The 19,221-nt window shown below is 43.3% G+C and overlaps 1 protein-coding gene across 1 annotated transcript; it reads left to right on the top strand.

Annotated features, from left to right (window-relative positions):
- Positions 1 to 7,700: 7,700 nt before the first annotated feature.
- LOC125293217 (pepsin A-like) lies at positions 7,701 to 10,602 on the top strand. The gene is made up of 9 exons (XM_048240991.1): positions 7,701 to 7,756; positions 7,886 to 8,033; positions 8,262 to 8,379; positions 9,067 to 9,185; positions 9,413 to 9,609; positions 9,723 to 9,839; positions 9,937 to 10,081; positions 10,178 to 10,276; positions 10,374 to 10,602. Exons 1-9 carry the CDS (start codon positions 7,701 to 7,703, stop codon positions 10,509 to 10,511), a joined length of 1,137 nt encoding a protein of 378 aa, XP_048096948.1. The 3' UTR covers positions 10,512 to 10,602.
- The last annotated feature ends 8,619 nt before the right edge of the window (positions 10,603 to 19,221 follow it).

Below are 19,221 nucleotides of genomic sequence, written 5' to 3'. Positions count from 1 at the left end.
ACTAAGGATTGAACGATTGATAAATACGACGGAAACTTGGGTCTGACAGCGTTCGCAATCTGCGGTGTGTCCATGACGCTGATAACGCTACATTCGCAAATGTACGTACATCTGGCCCTCAGTGGAATCATTTTTTCATGTGTGAAATGAGACTGACTTTTCAAATGTATATGTGATGTGAAAGATTACCGAGGCTTTTTGTGAATGTCAGAAAGAACAGCTGAAGTCTCTACAGCAGAGGTGGGATCAGTTCTGGCAGTTGTGAGCTGGTTGGAGGGCTGTTGAGAAGGAAGTGCTTAGTCAAGCCACTGTGTCTGAGGAGGAATACGGAAGTCACATCAATAATGGGGAACATACAAGCAAACACACCCACGTTCAGTCACACAGTCATTTAACTAAACCATTAGCAATCAACAGGCATTCTATCAAGCAGGAAAACACACAAACGTTAACTCCTATAAGTTAATTTAGCCTACTATTTTACTTAGATATGCATGTGGTAAATAAAATACTCATGTTCAGACACTCAGGGCCAGATGTACTAATGCATATGTCCTTGACCGTTTCGACTGCTGACTCTGCGGTCATCTTCAGAAGAGTCACTTGATGTTACAGTGATGTCTGCTGTGTGTGTGATATGTTACTGTATGTGTGTGTCATTTCACTTGTGTGATGGAAAGATGGTGCCCCCTTCCTGCTGTCCGACAGTCCATCCGACGACAGGGTGTGGGTCCCCCTGCTGTCTGATAGCCAGCAGACATCTGTGTTGGAAAATAAATATAAGAATAATGCTCTTTGATGTGAAATTGTGAAGAATGTGGGCATTTCATCATCTGTAGTACAGTACATATCATTAAAATATTCAGAGAATCCAAAGAAATCTCTGGAACATAATATTGGATGGGCATCTCTAGGGCCTAAGATGCCACTGCATGAAAAATGTGTCATTCTTTTTGGAAAATGGACTCCTCCGGACTAAAGAGGACATCCAACATGTAATTAGTGCACAGTTCAAATCTATGATGGCATGGTTTATTAGTGCCTATAGCATGGGCAGCTTGCACATTGGGAAAAGCACAATTAATGCTGAATGATATGGTTTTGTACCCTGTAAATCCAGACTTCTCCTGGGAGCACAATTTTAATTTGCTCAACGAGTCACTCTGGTAAAGAGTAATGATGCTCATTACAGGTATTTGTCATATAATGCTTACAGTATGTCCCTTATCGTTGGGAAACCAATCACATCGGTGTATCTGATATAGGCGGGCCAGAGGCGACCTGCAACGTGAAGTCCGGAATCAGTCAGTAACCATTGGTCGTAGTATTGTCCAATTGCGTCAAAGTCCGGAATCTGCTTTCCACAAAACTTTCCTTGGAGAGATCAATGTTTTATAACATGAAAAAACTGTTATGGAAAAATGTAGCCAGGCATGTTGATAAACACTGGGGGAAATTAATAATAGAGGTGACTCACGTGTGTATTTGCTCACGAAAGGCAAGTTGGCAATGGTTCATACAGTAAATGTATACATACATGACATGTTCTGTGACTGACCTGGATATTGAGGGCCAGACTTACATTTGCGAACGTGATCAGCGTCATGGACACACCGCAGATTGCAAACCCTGTCAGACCCAAGTATCCGTGTAGGCTATTTATCAATCGTTCAATCCTTAATGTAAACTGCGCCTTTCTGCCTTTCTCCGCCCATAAACGCATTTAACGAACGTCCACAACTGAATGGCAGCGCCTACATACAAGCGCAGTTAAATGAAGTTAACTGATGACAACATTAAAAAGAATCAAACGTTTAGCGATCATGAAATAATACCATACATGATAAGATGTAAACAAGCAGGGAGATAATGAAGATCAGTATTCTACTCAAACTACTTATGCACGTAGGCTATGGAAGATTGGTCAAATCTAGCAAGTAGGGAAGTTTAAGTGAATGACGTGAAAGTGAAAGTAAGACATTCGAAAGGCCAACAAAAGTTAAGGTTGCTTTTGGTAGTACAAATACTTTCACCACAAAAACTGTTCAGCTCCCGCGACAGGCAGTTTGCGCTTTTACATCATTGCGGCCTGTTTGTACATACCTCGCAATGATTTTACACGCACATTGCGAGACAAATACGCCTAAAGTGGGCGAAAAAGCGTTAGTACATCTGGCCCTGAGTGTCTGAACATGAGTATTTTATTTACCACATGCATTTACAGGGTGGTGAATAGAGGAAAATAGCTGTCCTCCATGCATAGGCCTATAATGTCCTGGAAGAACCCAAACCATCCTTCTTCTCCACAATAGCCATTGCTTTCTGGTCGGTTTTTTTTTAGTTATTGCACTGTCAATATCTTCTACAACAGACGTGATGGCGAAATCTAAATGTTTACCTTCTAGCAACAGCGTTTTTGTTAGGGAAAACCGGGATGAATGAAACACTTTGTAGTTAAACGTCAGGACCGGAGTGGGGCCACTTTTCAGCCCGGGAGTTTCAGGCCCAAGACCGTGTGGTGGTGGAAATTGGATAAATAAGGCAACATTTCAGCTCTTACTATCCTGTAATTTTTGATTATAGGCTAATATTCCACTATTCCACAAGGATAGGTTGATAAGTTAACAAAAACAGGAAGGAAGAAATAAAGCATTTGAAATGTATCCCACAATTCCACTAAGAGGCATATTGAACTACTGTATTGTTTACATGTTTTTTTCTGCATGGGTCAGCTATCATGTTGTTGTTTAGTGATTTGCTCCTTTACTACATCCACTTCTGAGCAAACAAGCCATATAGGTTGATCATGTAGCCTACTGCTGTCATAGCCTACTGTTCTTTCTTCCATAAAATAACTTTAATTCATATGGTTAACTCTATTATCCTTTCTACTTGTCCCTATAGTCATAGTTAATTTCGGGCTCATCATTTTCAGCGGGGGACTGGCTGATCTGCTGCTCAGGCTACTTTTGTTTTTAGGCCTATACACAGATCAAGCTTGAGTTTTGTTATCAATATTTGCATAATATTTGCAAAGTCTATGAATAGCCATATTGGATGATACCAAAATGCTAATATTTTAATTCATTTAATATGTTACTTGCGAATAGGTTGACAACGCTACAACGTCCAGTAGGTTATTAGCCCAATTACGCCGTTATAATCATGGCTATCTCTCTTTACCAGTTGCTACTTATGTCTGTCCTCTTCAAAAAAAATTGGAAGCATGGCACATTTGGCAGCATTTCCTCCAATACTTTTCGCCTTTTTTACCTGGCCTTTTCAGTCCCTCATGGCATCTTTCTACCATCCATCCTCCCTGACGCTTATCACTACGGTAGGGCCGGCCCGGCTGGTATCTGAGAAAACTTTTTAGGAAAGACGGGCTATATGGACCCAACCAATTAAAAGAAAAGAAAAATAATTCTGTGGAAATGCATGGATTCCAGTTTCTTCCAGTAGCAGCAACTGGAATCCATGCATTTCCACAGAATTATTTTTGGAATCTGATCCCTTATCATACCTGTTCATTCTTACTCGTCGCTCGACTTATCGTGACTAAATTCAAGATGGCTGCAAACGCTAAACTTTGTGAAGAAGATTTGATACTGTCTGCATAAATCGTCTTGTAAGTAAAGTACCAGTGCTTTTTCAAAGTTCTCAGTGTCTTGTTTTAAATGTCAGGGCCCTCGGAAGTCTACCAATGAAGTGTGGAGATACATTGAGCCTCGTAAATGGTGTAAAACAGTGATTTATTTGCATGGCTAGCCCGATGCGGCACCACCATTGAAAAAAGCTGTTGGTAGCATCGGCTAACTAGCTAGATTTTGGAGTGCAGGGGACAAGCCGAGATGGGCTATGAGACATACGTTCACACTCGGTATCATGTTTCAACACACTTTAGGTCAATATCACACCGGAATTCTCCTTTAACTTTTCTTGGGAGGGGAGAACAACCCATGCAGAGGCTGCGGTGTTAGGCATAGAATGCGAACGTGTGTAGCGAACTTTAAGAGAAGATAGATTAACGTGACAAATGCCAATATTTTTCCCTCGACTTCCCAAAAGTGAAGCGGCCCACCGGAAATTCTCCCGATTACCCACTCCGGGCCTGTTAAACGTCATTTACAAAGACATCGTACCATACTGAAAGCTAATATTTTGCCACTAGCAACCTCTGTCCTCTGTCAAACACAGTTGCATTTTCAGCTCTAAACAAAACCGCTAAGGAGTTGTTCTGGTCCGAACCGCTCTGGTTCGGGCATAGTTGCTCCACAACGGAACAGTGTCACCACCCTTAAACAGATTACCACTTTCCCTAATCAGAAGCCATGGATGAACAGTGAGGTCAGACTCCTGCTGAAGGCACGAGACATCACATTAATATCAAGAGGCTGGTCCTGGCCCACCTCAAGACCTGCTTACCACCCTCACTGGACCCCTTCCAATTCGCCTACCATCAGAACAGGATTCCATCTCTACGGCACTTCACTCTTAACCTGACTCTCGCCAGATGAATTTCGTTCCGCCTAGCTCCACTCACATCCATCTGGGATCGGTTCCGTTGAGAGTAATTTCGGCACGAGATTGTATGGTAGAGCCAATCAGGACGCAGGGCGGGAGTTTCATAGATGTGACGTAGCGTAGAAGCGACTGTGAGGCTGTTCTCAGCGTCACGGGTTGGCTTCGATGTGAGTGGTTGAAGTAGCACGTCAATAGATCAAAGTCAAAGTCAAAGTCAAAGTCTGCTTTATTGTCAATTTCTTTACAAGTCAAGACATACAAAGAGATCGAAATTACGTTTCCCACTATCCCACGGTGGAGACGAGACATATTTTACCAATTAGGTCCACAGACAAACATAACATTCAAGTAAACAATATAAAAAGTGAATAAGAAGGCACATACAATGAAGAAATAAGAGCAGCAAAATTTGGGTTGAAATTGTGCAATTGTGCATACAGTGGACAGTCAATATAATAGTGCAAAAGTCAGGCCAATAAATGGCTGAGGTAGTTATGTTTGACCTAAGTATACAAGTGGCGTAGTGGTGCAAATTATGTAAGAGCAGCAGAAGTGTGTTTAGAAGTGTTTTCAGGACAACAGGACAACAACAACAAGTTGCAAAGTGTGCAAGTGTACAAGTGGAGTAGTGCAAGTGGAGTAGTGCAAGGCATTGTGGGTCCAAAAAGTCCAGGATGTTATGTAGCTGAGGGTGGAGGGGGGAGAGAGTTCAGCATCCTAACAGCCTGGTGTATGAAGCTGTTGGTGAGTCTGGTGGTGCGGGAGTGCAGGCTTCTGTACCTCTTCCCAGAGGGCAGTAGATCAAACAAATTGTGAGCGGGGTGACTTGCATCACTCACAATTGTGGTCGCCTTGCGGGTGAGGTGGGAGGTGTAAATGTCCTTCAGGGAGGGGAGTGAAGCACCAATAATCCTTCCAGCTGTGTTCACTATGCGCTGCAGGGCTTTCCTGTTGTATTCAGTGCAGCTTCCGCCCCACACAGCGATACAGCTGGAGAGGATGCTCTCAATGGTGCCTCAGTAGAATGTGGTCATGATGGCTGGTGGAGCACTTGCTCGCCTGAGTTTCCGAGGAAAGTACAGGCGGCTGAGCTTTAGCCGCCAGTGATGCAGTGTTGGTGGTCCAGGAGAGGTCTTCACTGATGTGCACCCCCAGGAATTTGGTGCTGCTCACTCTCCACCACAGCACCGTCCGATGGTCAGTGGCAGGTGTTGGGTGTGACCTCTCCGGAAGTCAACAACAATCTCCTTGGTCTTGCTGACGTTCAGCAGAAGGTTGTTGTCCCTGCACCACGTGGTCAGAAGGTCGACCTCCAACGGACAAGTGGCTTATCCGATCTTATGCAAGGATTTTTTAATAAGGCCCAGCCTTCTAAGTATAAGTATATATACTCTATTGATCCCGTGAGGGAAATTTGGTCTCTGCATTTATCCCAATCCGTGAATTAGTGAAACACACTCAGCACACAGTGAACACACACTAATCCCGGCGCAGTGAGCTGCCTGCAACAACAGCGGCGCTCGGGGGACAGTGAGGGGTTAGGTGCCTTGCTCAAGGGCACTTCAGCCGCTTCCTACTGGTCGGGGTTCGAACTGGCAAGTCCGAAGCGCTAACCAGTAGGCCACGGCTGCCCAAAGTGCCTTCTGAAGCACCACTCCAATAGATCGATCCCAGATGGATGAGTGGAGTTAGGCAGAACGAAATTCATCTGGCGAGCGTCAGGTTACCTCACTCTGCCCTGTCTCACCAGCGTCTCTTCTAGCTGAGGAGACTAAAGAAGGTCCACCTGTCTCCTCAGATCCTGGTGAACTGCTACCGCTGCACCATCGTGAGCATCTTCACCAAATGTGTCACAGTTTGGTATGGCAAATGATCTGCCTCTGACCGTAAAGCACTGCAGAGGGTGGTGATAACTGCCCAACGCATCACCGGTTCCCCACTCCCCTCCATCGAGGCCATCCAGGGCAAGCGATGCTTGCATAAGGCAGCATCATCAAAGACTGTTCTCACCCCAACCACAGACTGTTCACCCCACTCCCCTCCGGGAGGCGTTACTGGTCTCTCCACACATAAACAGCAGGTTCAGAGATAGCTTCTTCCCTGCCTGTTGAGGTGTCCACGACCATGGCAACCTTGACAGGGACAACAAAGAGGCTAACATTGTGCAGACTTATTCCCATCAACAGCACCCCTCTCCCCCGTACTCTGCACAATGACAATAAAGTTGAATCTAATTTAATCTTATATAAACGAGACCTAAAATATTGTGGGCGGGGCTAAGTTTGGCTGGCTTCCAGGCTAGTAATGACCCCCACCTGACAATACCCTTCAGAGCACCTCTCCGTAGCAGGTGTTCTGTAGCTGGTACTTTTAGTCAGCATATTTTGATATCATATGTTTACTTGCTGTTGATGTATTTCATGCTGGCAACCTTGGGAACTACTGTACATGTTATCACCATCTTGGAAAATTATGATAAGGTTATTATATGCACATGTTATCTCCATCTTTGAAAATTATTATTAGGTTATTTTATTTAAGATCATTTTATTAATATAATTATGAAATTTATGTGCTGGTTTGTATATTGACCTAGATAAGAAAATCTCTCTTTGTGTGTCAACCAATTTTCATGATAACTACCAAGCAATCATATTGTGTCTTAGCCCTTTTGTATGTCAATGGTAACAATGATAAGACCTAGATCTAAAGTTTGGCGACCGAGTTGTGAATGCATAACCATTTATTTTTTCAGACTTAATTTTTATTAAGTTATTTGTCTTTTCATGTGCACATAAATCATAAAGCTTAAAGAACCTGTTCTATTGATTCACGATTGCAGGTTTATTCAAAATAACTTAATGCGCTTAAATAACTAGGCTAAGCCTAGTTAAGTAGGGGACAGCACACCTAAATAACTAGACCTCATTTCGAAACGTCTCCATTAGGTACTGTGTAAGAGCCGAAGAAGTTCTCCCATGGTCAATATTTACACAAAAGAAATCAAATCAGTTCAAATCATGTGCATGCTCACTGACATTGCTCCAATGCATTATTATCATTCCATCAGCTTCTTATCACATTGCTTATCATGTTGTTTTCTATGCTTTCTTCCAGAATATAAAAAGCAGTGTTGGAGTATGCTTCTTCACTGAGTCCAAGTCACCTGAGTAAGCATGATGAAGTGGGCTTTTGTTCTTTGTGCCCTGGTGGCTTTCTCTGAATGTTTTCGGTGAGTCTCACATAGATCCCTATTGGGTCTTCTTCTCTTGAATCCACAAATAATGTGTGTTTATACCTGATACCTTGTATGTGTGTGTGTGTGTGTGTGTGTGTGTGTGTGTGTGTGTGTGTGTTTCAGGGTGCCCCTGATCAAGGGTAAGACAGCCCGGCAGGCACTGCAGGAAAAGGGTCTTTGGGAGGAGTACAGGAAAAAGTTCCCATACCAGCCCATGGTCAAGTTCCAGCAGCAGCAGAATGGCGCTGAGAGCATGACCAATGATGCCGATGTAAGTGAAGGACTCTAGGTAGTAGAGCGCTAACAAGACAAATATACTGCCAGTCCAGCTAGCTCGTTGGATCCATATTTTTCTTGTCAGCACTGGAGAAAATGAAGTCTGTATGAAGTTCTCCCTGCAAATTCAATGCTTTTTTGCATTTGTAATGTCATTAAGTTCTGGTCAATTTCATTATAATTTCATTATAATTTACAACTGTGGTCTTTTTCTTAATTTCAGCTGTCTTACTACGGTGTCATCTCCCTGGGAACTCCCCCCCAGTCCTTCGGAGTTATCTTTGACACTGGCTCCTCCAACCTGTGGGTGCCCTCTGTGTACTGCAACAGTGCCGCTTGCAGTAAGTATGGCTGACGGAGGGGTTACAGGTGCAGTCAGCAATTGTATGCAATTTCAAGCCCATAACATTTTTTGTCACATTCAGCAACCATCTCCTTATGACGGCTATCTGCTCATTCTGTGAGTACACTGTAAAACAAATGGTCTCAGTAGGCAGCCCAGGCTCTGAATAGAATAGGTTTTTATTGTCATTGTGACAGATACAACGAAATTGAAAGTGCTTTCCCGTCAGTGCATCATTCATGAGTCTATAAAAATATAATTTAAGTGCTAGTGAATGTTGAATGCTGAAAACTGGAAACAAACAAAGTGGGGGTAGCCTGTCCCCCAAACAAAAGCAAAACCATGCATGGAGTTTCTCTAGGAATACTGAAGGGAAGGGTGAGCGTGTGTTTCACTTGGTCCTTGGTTAAAACATAATGTACATTGTTTTGGACAGAAGTGTCTGCTAATAATATAATATAAAAACATTATATTATTATATTATTAGTGTCTGCTAATAATATAATATAAACAACAATCAATTCAATAATAAATTGAAATATAAATATAATGTGGCGTTCTGCGCAATATTACTGACTGTCTGCGCAATATTACTGACCTTTAAAGTATGTCCAACATTCTCTTCATTAAAATGTCTTGATCACCCTCGGTCTGAAATGGCACTAAAATGGCCTTCTCTTTTCAGATAACCATCAGAAGTTCAACCCTCAGAGTTCCAGCACCTACCAAGCCACTCAACAGAGTGTTCAGATCGCGTACGGGACTGGCAGCATGACTGGAATTCTGGGTTACGATACCCTGGAGGTCTTAATGGATCAATTAACTATTCTGATGGAGATTCAGAATTGTGGTAGAAAAATCAGTACTGATAGCCCACATGTCTTTTTCTTTGGCATTTCACCCTGAGCCCCCATGTAAATAGTAGTTATTTCACCTAAATGAGATGCCGTCATTAGACAGCAGTCCCTCCCTTAATATCATACACGTTTGTATGGTTCTCCTCACTAACCTTGTGATTGCTATTCTTCAAGGTGGGTGGAATCACTGTGAACAATCAGATCTTTGGTCTGAGTGAAATCGAGGACACGTTCTTGGAGTACATGACGTGGGACGGTATCCTGGGTCTTGCCTTCCCCTCTCTTTCTGCCTCTGGAGCCACCCCTGTCTTTGACAACATGATGAGTCAGGGTCTGGTCTCCCAGGACCTCTTCTCTGTCTATCTGACTGGGTGAGTCAACCCTTGGACCCAAGTCCAACATTTTCTTTTTTAACCAATGGCAGTTTCGTAAAGGTGCAAGTGACTTATGGATGAACTAACCTTCTTATCTGTTGTTGTTCCAGGGACAGTGAGTCAGGCAGCGCGGTGCTGTTTGGTGAGATTGACTCTTCATACTACACCGGCAGCTTGAGCTGGGTTCCTCTGTCCTCCGAGACCTACTGGCAAATCGAGATGGACAGGTAATGCACAAGTCCAACCCACAACCAGATGCACACACTGAGACATGTATCGATCTGCTTTTCCCATGTATGACATCATCTTGTTGCGCCATTACAGTGTCACCATCAATGGAAATATTGTCGCTTGTGCTGGTGGATGTCAGGCCATTGTTGACACTGGAACCTCCCTCATTGTTGGACCTTCCAGTGACATCAGCAACATGAATTCCTGGTTTGGTGCCACCACCAACCAAATTGGTGATGTAAGTATTTAAGAAATCTGACTTTGTCAATGACTGGCGGAATAATAATAATTAAAAAAAAAAGATTGTTTTACCTCAGGTGTGTCTTCCTTATAGGCAGCGGTATCCTGTGATAACATCCAGAGCCTGCCCGAGGTCACCTTCAATATCAACGGACAGGCTTTCACTCTCCCAGCTTCTGCCTATGTGTCTCAGGTAGGTGCACACAATGCTATGAGCATATTATAGCTAGTGGTGGAATAAATGTCATCCTAAGCTTTCACTAATGTGAGCACCATATGTATTTTTACAGGAATCCAGCAGCTGTACCACTGGCTTTGGTAATGGAGGTACTGACCAGCTCTGGATCCTGGGTGATGTTTTCATCAGACAGTTTTACACTGTCTTTGACAGGCAGTACAATATGGTGGCTTTTGCCCCAATTGCATAAATGCCATCGTACTGTAAAAACATCTATCTGGCCAATTTAGACAGAACTGTGATCATGACGTGCACAATGAAAAATAATTTGTCAATAAAACCAATGCAAAAAACAAACTGTCATCCAGTATTTAACATTCACAGCATATAGCTGGATTAGAGCAGGGGTTCCCAAACCTTTCCATGGCCAGGCCCCCCTTAATAAACAATAATAAAAATAAATTAAGCTCATCCTCCGTCTATCTGTTTAGCCACAAGCACTTTGCGATGGAGCATACAGTGTGTAAAAATTGCATTCGGAGCTTTCTGCTTGATGAAAGCAGTCTCTTCACTGTTATAGCCACTTTTTATATATATAATAACTTTTTATAATAACAACACTCATAACGAGATGGTTATTTTTATGTATTATTTGCCCAAAACAACAGTAAATATAAGGATGCCATTTAGGGGTGTAAATCACAAATATTGATACTTTAAGCCAACAATTTGATTCTTTTTGATGCTTCAAAATTTGTAGTGATGCGATTCACTGCGATACTGGGGCCTGTTGTCGATAGGAAATTATAGATTTTGGTTAATTTTCATGGATTCAAAAATGCCAAATATCATAGGCTAAACTAGATGTACCGCATAGCGGTACAAAATACGACCGCCGCTCAGTCCTGTACATCCATTCCGCGAAAATAAATCATTTTAATGAATTTGTCTCCATCTTCTACTCCATCCCCCACTCTTGAAACTTTTGTGTATGCTTGTTTGAATGTGTGTGTGTGGGCGCACAAAGTCGTCGCCACTGGCGCCAGCAAAGGTGAATAGATTTGTAGCACTTGCCAAAAAATTTGTAGCATTGTTATAAAACTTTTAAAATCTCTAAACAATCACAAGTAGGGCAATTCATCACAGTCCATTCATTGCAACTGGACTGATGAAAGGTACACCTGTAGGCTACATTGTATTTGGGAAAAGCAGAAGGTAGCAGCATAATGTATTTATTTATTTATTATTAAACAAAACAATCCCTGTCAGTTCCATGCAGTTTTCAACAGCTATCAAGAAGAGAGGTCATGTCATGGATTTTTGTGAATGTTTCTTCTTCTACATATGCATAAGTTTAGTCATCTAGTTCATATGATATTCAGCTTTATTGTCAATGCACAAATTAAATACCAGTAGTCTAAAACAAAATGTAGTTTTACCCAGTGGTGCAAATAACTGACATGTCCAAAAGGGCCTTCATGAAATGCGTTGCTAGACTGTTCATACCCATTTTAACGGGCCAAGTTGAAGAGCTACCGTCCGTTATTGTTCGTGCAAATAATAGGCTGATTCATGTTCCCTTGCATTTTGCAACTATGAGGTCCAAGGTTAGTCTGGCTTTCACCAGACCAAGCTCAATCTTTTAAGAAATCGAAAAAGAAATAGCCGGCAGATCAGGCTGAGTTCACCCAGCCTATAGTCCATGGTAGGCACCCGATAGAGATATTATTTAATTTTGCGATTGAGATATCCGGCAAGACTGGCTGCTGCGACGTGTTAAGCCCCGGTTTCAGAGCTATTCTAAATGCAAAAATGCATAGAGGAGTTATGACAAAACCGTGACTGTTAACAAACTATATAAGGTAGGCCCTATGCTAGGCTTATTACACAACATAAATGGTCAATAGGCCATACCTGTCAACATTTAGCTTTCCAAAAACGAGAGATTTTTTTTTTTTGGGGGGGCAGTGTTTATACCGGATCTGTGTTTGCATATTTAATACGTTTCATACACGTGTTTCAACACTGCATTTCGGTCGTTGCTGCCTGTCTACAGCCAGAGACTTTCTAATGAGGAGACACAGCACTCCATAGAAATGCATGGGGCTAGTTTGTCACGCCAATATGGCCGTTGTCTACACATATCCCACCCCTTCCTCAGCAAAACGTCGACATGTGAATACATTGAGCCAATCATATGGTGTGTTGTGAAGACATCGTGCCAATCATGTGTTGTGATCTCGCCGCTGGAGCAAGATTGGTGTTGTGAAGCCTTGCGCACGCGCCGTTCGACCCAAAGACTGTGCCCGATGAGTGCCCATAAAACGTTGGTATATGGCCGCTGAGTGGAGGGACTTGCCTAAAAGGACTTTGCTACAGCCTACTTCCAAAACTCCAAAGCTGCAGCTGTCAGATTTGGTTCAGAGGGCACAAGTTCAGTGTATCAACAACACTCAATAACAGTTTATGTGATGTGTTAATCAATTAAATTCCCAACAATTTCAGCTAGTTCTGGAGTAGGCCTAGGCCATTCAACTAGCCCGCTTGCACGACGAGACTCAGGCTGCGCAGTCGGCACCCGCTTTTTTGGGTTTTGGGTTGCCTGGTTTTAGCCTATGACAAAATGGTTGAAATTGAGTGAAACTAAGTGATCGTGTATGTGTAGGGTGTATTTCATACACAATCTGGCAACCTGGGAGATGTCAGACTAATAGAAAAAATGAATAGATCAATGATTTTAAAATGAAGTTTGATGGCCATGCAAATTACGGGAGTTTTCCGGGAGAAATAACAAAACGGGAGGGTGCCGGGAGATGACCTTGAAATACGGGAGAACCCGGGAAAACGGGAGTGTTGACAGGTATGCACTAGGCTATGCTGGCGACCCAAATAAAATCTCCTTTGGGAACCAATGGCTTACAGTATCAAGTGGACTTAAAGGAGACATATTATACCTCTTTTTAAACAAGTTAGAATAGGTCTATGGGCTATACAAAACAAGTTTTTTGCACAAAATCAATCTCACATAAAGACATCTCTGCAGCCTCTATTCTTGCCAGCTTCAGTCCCTTTCAGAATGAGCCATTTAAGGACTCTGTCACTTTTATGCAAATAAGCTACTGCTGGCCACGCCCCACCTGTCAGATGTTTACGCTGTTCGTTTTCTTCACGTGAAAACCTCCACTGCTTGGGTGAAAATGACGGAATACCAAGGGGGCAGGCGAATTCCCGGAAGTAGAAGAATCAATGTAAGCTGGAGGGACCACTTCTCTGCTAACCCCATAGAAGCCCATTCATTTTAGGATTTTTTTGAAATACCATAACTTCATATAACATATATCCTGTGCCAATATTGTAGCTTCTGTGTAATCTACATAAACAATAAAAGGCAAAACAAGAGTCGACTACCTCGTCCGTAACGTTAGGTTCCCGTAAGAAGAATGTTTAGCATGTCCGGTTGTAGTGAAGCTAACGCACCGTAGGGGGATAACCGTATTGTTTGGATAAGAAGCTCAGTCCAGCCAGCACGGAAACTCGTGAACAAAGCTATGTAGCCTATAGCATTGTATGTTGAAGTAAAGCCTTGCATAGAGGCAAGTAAACCTAATGAAAAACGGCACTAACGATAATCATTTCAGAGGTTTTCGATGGATTGATCGTAGGTCGGAAAAGTGGAAAGAAGATTAGCTTCAAGGCTATAACTTTTTTGTTTTGTTTTACCATCACTGTTTTTGAAGATGATCATGTGTGGTAGCTTCAACATTAACACGACTTGGTATCACTTGTGAGGATGATATTAATAATAATAATACATAAATAAATGTTTAACTTTGATGACTTTGAAGGCGAAGGAAGTGTGAGAAGAATTTCTGTGTATCTATCATATGAGTTACAAGATTCAGTTCGATGGCTAACGTCACGAATATAAGTGTGAGTCTGCGCAGTACTGGGGGGACCAACTGAAAAATCGTTCTATTTGACTCTGTGCCCTCCCATTGAAAACGACGGAGTCTGTTCGTCCATTTCTTTTACTGTCTATGCGGAATACAGAGGCGCACTCTAGCCCAACATTTTCGACCCAGAGTCGGACCCAGATCAAGATGAGAAGAGGAGCCACCTGCAGAAACACCTTCACGAATGCTGCAAGCAGTTTCTAAATGGTTTGTTAACTGTATTTGCTTACTGTATTTGCTATCTCTCCTACAGTACGTGCCAAATTAGTCTTGGCTATTAGCCTTTTACCCTGTTCAGCCTGTTACGAAGTAAACGTTGTAGTATATAAAGTGGATCTATTTACTTCAGCGGAACCACTCCCCTAGCTACTGAGTTTACCTATAGGTTATCCGCCAGTGCATTGATATGTGACATTGTCTACAGATGAAGCTAAGTAAAGTCACGTTCATTTTACCTCCGAGTTGAATCCTTTATTTTAATATACTATGTTGGAGTAAAAGACACAACGAATTGGCGACGAGTAAACCGGACCCTAAACAACTGCACGAAAATAAAAAGTTAAACCGGAGGGAAGGAGAAAGGACGAAACAAAGCAGGAGATTACATTACATTACATTACATTTGGCTGACGCTTTTTTAGCCAAAGCGACTAACAACATGGTAAACAGTTTAAGTTTTAGAGCAATTCTCAACAATTTTAGGACATCAGTGAGTGCTGTTTTTAACAGTTACTTGTCAGTTTAAGACGGCTGGTGAGTGCTAGGATCAGTAAGACTTGTTGTGAGTGTTGCTATGAGAGGAGATGTTCTCTAAAGAGCTGGGTCTTCAAGAGTTTTTTGAAAATGGAGAAGGATGTCCCTGCCCTTGTAGGAACTGGCAGTGTGTTCCACCAACGAGGAACAACAGATGAGAAAAGTTTGGATTGGCTTGAGCGCATTCGGGTGGTAGAGCTAGACGCCATTCGCCTGAGGAGCCTTGCAGCGGTCTGGAGGTAGCGTATGTCTGTATGAGGGCATTCAAGTAGGTGGGAGCAGAACCGAGACTACTTTGTAGGCAAGCGTTAGAGCCTTGAATTTGATGCGGGCCGCCATAGGTAGCCAGTGTAGCTGGATGAGCAGCGGGTAACATGTGCCCTTTTGGGTTGGTTGTAGACCAGGCGCCCGCCGCTTCTGGATCATCTGAAGTGGTTTCACTGCGCGAGGCTGGGAGACCTGTCAGGAGGGCATTGCAGTAGTCGAGTCGTGAGATGACTATTGCCTGAACCAGAAGTTGGGTAGCATCTTGAGTCAAGTAAGTCCTGATTTTCCGTATGTTGTAGAGTGCTAAACGGCATGACCGGCATGTAATGTTAAACGAAGGCCCTGTGAGGTAGGATTCAAACCAGGAGAGAGCAGAACCGGAGATTCCCATGTTAGCGAGTATAGAGAGAAGGATGCGGTGATTAACCGTGTCAAAGGCAGCCGATAAGTCAAGCAGAATGAGTACTGATGACCGAAGCGGTCGCCTGGCTTCTTTAAGGCTTCTGTTACAGACAGCAGAGCCGTTTCGGTAGAGTGGCAGCTTTTGAACCCAGACTGATTTGGATCCAGAAGGTTGTTCTGTGAAAGGAAGTCAGAGACCTGTTTGGAGACTGCTGGATTCAATGCCTTTGGATAGGAAAGGCAGGAGTGAGACAGGGCGGTAGTTCTCGACTTGAGCAGGGTTGAGAGAAGCTTTCTTAAGTAATGCGGTGTTACCGGGCCATTTTGAACGCTGTTGGAAATGTGCCGGAGGTTAGCGAGGCATTGATCACATGTGTGATAGCTGGAGCGATGGTCGGGCTGATGGACTGAAGTAGGCTCGTATGTGGTATGTGGTAGGACGGCTGCATGTCAGGAGTCTAGATACTTCACTCTCGGAGAGAGGCATGAATGCTGAAAAGATGTTCCAGCAGTCCCTAGAGGTTGTAGGAGTGCGGTATCTGAGTCAGATGCGTTGAGTGGGCATGTAGAGAATTGATTGCTGATTGCCGCCACTTTGTTTGTAAAAAATGAGGCGAGGGTATCTGCAGTAAGGCTGGATGGAGGAGGAGGCAGCTGAGGGTTGAGTAGCGATTTGAAGGTTGAGAAAAAGTTTTTGAGTGTCTGTAGCTGTTGATTTTGTCATTGTAGAAAGCTGTCTTAGCAGCAGTGATGCTGGCTGAGAAGGAGGTCAGGAGTGTCTGGTAGTTTTTGAGGTCATCAGTTAGTTTGGATTTGTGCCATTTCCTCTCCAGCGGCTCTGAGTTTGAGTGCGCTCTTGCGATCGGAGGGTATCATTTAGCCATGGAAGAGAGTGTTTGGATCGAGCTGGCCTTGTGGTAAGAGGGCACAGCTCGTCTAGAACTGAATCAGGTCAGTGTGGAGCAGAGCGAGTCTGTGGCCTCATTAACCTCCAGAGAGGAGAAGGTGTTGAGTGGAGGTAGACCGGAGGCAACCACAGAGGAGAAGTGCGTTGGAGACAGGTTCCGGATGTTGCGTGACCATCGGCTGAGGAGCCGGAGGCTGTTCTGTCAGGCTGACATGGATGTTCATATCACCGAGAACAAGAAGCGGACAGTCATGCTCAGGGATGGAGGACAGCAGAGTGTCAAGTTCGTCCATAAAGTCACCTAGTTGGCCTGGAGGGCGGTAGATGACCAGCACGTAGAGTTTTGCTGGGGCGATCACTGTGATGGCATGGAATTCGAATGAGACATATTTCTTTGAAGGCAGTAGCGGGGTGAATTGCCATTTGTTGGAGATCAGCAGGCCCGTCCCGCCTCCTCGTCCAGATAGGCGAGGGGTGTGGGATAGTGTAGGTTAGTGGAGAGTGCAGCCGGGGTGGCAGTGTTCTCTGGTTTGATCCAAGTCTCAGTGAGAGCAAGGAGTTCCAATGAAAGGTGGTTGGCATAGCCAGCTATGAAGTCCGTTTTGTTGACTGCGGATTGACAGTTCCACAAGCCCATGGAGAAGGAGGTTTCTGTAGGTAAGGACCGTTTAAGTTGCTGGAGGTTAAGGCGATTTCTGCCCCTTTTGGCATGATGCCGTTTTCTGCGATGGCCGGTGATAACAGATATGGTGGAATGGCACATTTTTGCCTTTGTCGGCGCCTGTGCTCGGTGAACTTGCACAGGTAAACTTGCTTGTCTTGACCGCGTCCGTCTTACACGAGTACGGCTGAAACGAGGGCTGACGCTTACGATGACGTGGATGGATATCTCAATCGCAAAATTAAACAATATTTCTATCGGGCACCTACCATGGACTAGGCTGGGTGAATTCAGCCTGATCTGCCGGCAATTCCTTTTCGATTTCTTAAAAGATTGAGCTTGGTCTGGCGAGAGCCAGACTAAGGGACTGTTCGTTATTTATAAACGGGATCACCGGAGGGATTTTGAGAGCTTCGATCAAAAGTTGCATGACCCTTCCCTGCCTGCTATATAATTTTCAACGACCCTCCAGCAGTATTTTCAAAAATTATATGACCCTCCCTGGCCAATTGTCAATGTCTTCCACCCACGCTCTTACGCGGAAAAAAAACTCATCAACATATGCTACCACCTTAAAACCAACCTCTGCTTTCTGATCTTACACATCACACTTCACCAAGATGGTGGCCATTTCAGTAGATTTACTCACTAACATTGTTGTGGAAACACAATAAGCATGGAAACGAAATGCACACTTCCTGCAACTGCATTAGCCTACTTGAAAAGTTACTCCTCTAGTAAGTATTCACATGAAATAAAACAATAAAGCATTGAGACCATTCAACAAAGCACACTGGGTAATAACAAATTCAACACATGAACTTGTTGCTATGGACTCATCTCTAGGCTTCCTCAGTCATTGTAGCTAAAGCCGCCGAAGCTGAACATTATCCAAAACTCGATTTCTCAGATGAGCGTCAATTTGGGAGCTTGCTACACTCTTTCCTTCTCACTTGAAAAGGCCGTTTGCACAATTTAACAAATAATCACAGGGACCGAAAAATACCTAACATGACAACTTTTTCCGGGTTTATCATTTTAATGTTTCCCCGCTGTCTTGCCGTTTTAATATTTTCCCGGAGAATATCCCATATTACTGTAATACTCTCATAACATTAGTCCTGCATTCTGGCCCCAGATAGCAGACGGGCATTGAAACTATGTAGAATCAACATTACATTGTCAACCATAAATCATTGAATCAATGTCGGATTTCGATGTTGATTTAACATCAGTTTGCACCCTCAGTTAATATTGAAACAATGTTGATTTATTAACTATAGACCAGCGGAATTTCAATTGTATTTCAATTAAAATAAATATTGAAACAATGTTGAAATTACAACCAAATTAAAGATCAATGCGATTTCAATGGTATTTCAATTCATATTAAACCGCAGTAAACCACTATAAATCTGGCAAAATATTGGGAAATTCATACCCTGCTTTATCTACAGCCAGGATACATTTGGCTAGGCCTAGGTATGTCTGGTTTAGGCTATACAAGCTTGCATAAATAACCATTGACAACTTGTTATCAGTTTGAAAAGCAAGTGCATTTATTCACTCTTCTTCATTTATAAATTCCGTGTGCTGTGCTTCCCTGCCATCTATTCAGTAGGCCCTCACGGTTGCAGTCAGCCTGACCATCCAGTTGAGTGAAGCGGCACCTAACAGAAATAGAAGAAAGATATACAGTGTTAGATAAATATGTTAAACTGAAGGCTACTTACAAGTGAAACTTTAGAATAATCATATTCCGTCTATGTACATCGTAGCCTAACTTACAAACTCATTCACGCTTGAGCAGGGTCGGACTGGGAACAAAATTCGACCCTGGCAATTTTCTCCTGGACTGGCCCACTACTGGACCGACGACCCCCCCCCCACACACACACACACAAGCCCACCGATACCAAAATCCCCCCCTGATTCCCCCCCATAAATAACAAACACACAGTATCATGCTGTAGCAACATTTCATAAACTGAACCCAAACATTTAGATTTGGACCTAT

The sequence above is a fragment of the Alosa alosa genome, chromosome 4 (assembly GCF_017589495.1).
Source record: "Alosa alosa isolate M-15738 ecotype Scorff River chromosome 4, AALO_Geno_1.1, whole genome shotgun sequence".
In the NCBI taxonomy this organism is placed as follows: Eukaryota; Metazoa; Chordata; class Actinopteri; order Clupeiformes; family Clupeidae; genus Alosa; species Alosa alosa.
The sequence above is the reverse complement of the archived record's forward strand: the minus strand, read 5'-3'. Positions and strand labels throughout refer to the sequence as shown.

What these genes read in the sequence shown, in the direction of transcription:
- LOC125293217 (XM_048240991.1), top strand. Translation starts at nt 7,701, where the DNA reads ATGATGAAGTGGGCTTTTGTTCTTTGTGCCCTGGTGGCTTTCTCTGAA. An exon ending in GCTTTCTCTGAATGTTTTCG is followed by an intron (nt 7,757 to 7,885) that starts GTGAGTCTCACA and finishes TGTGTGTTTCAG; the next exon opens with GGTGCCCCTGATCAAGGGTA. An exon ending in TGGCAAATCGAGATGGACAG is followed by an intron (nt 9,840 to 9,936) that starts GTAATGCACAAG and finishes GCGCCATTACAG; the next exon opens with TGTCACCATCAATGGAAATA.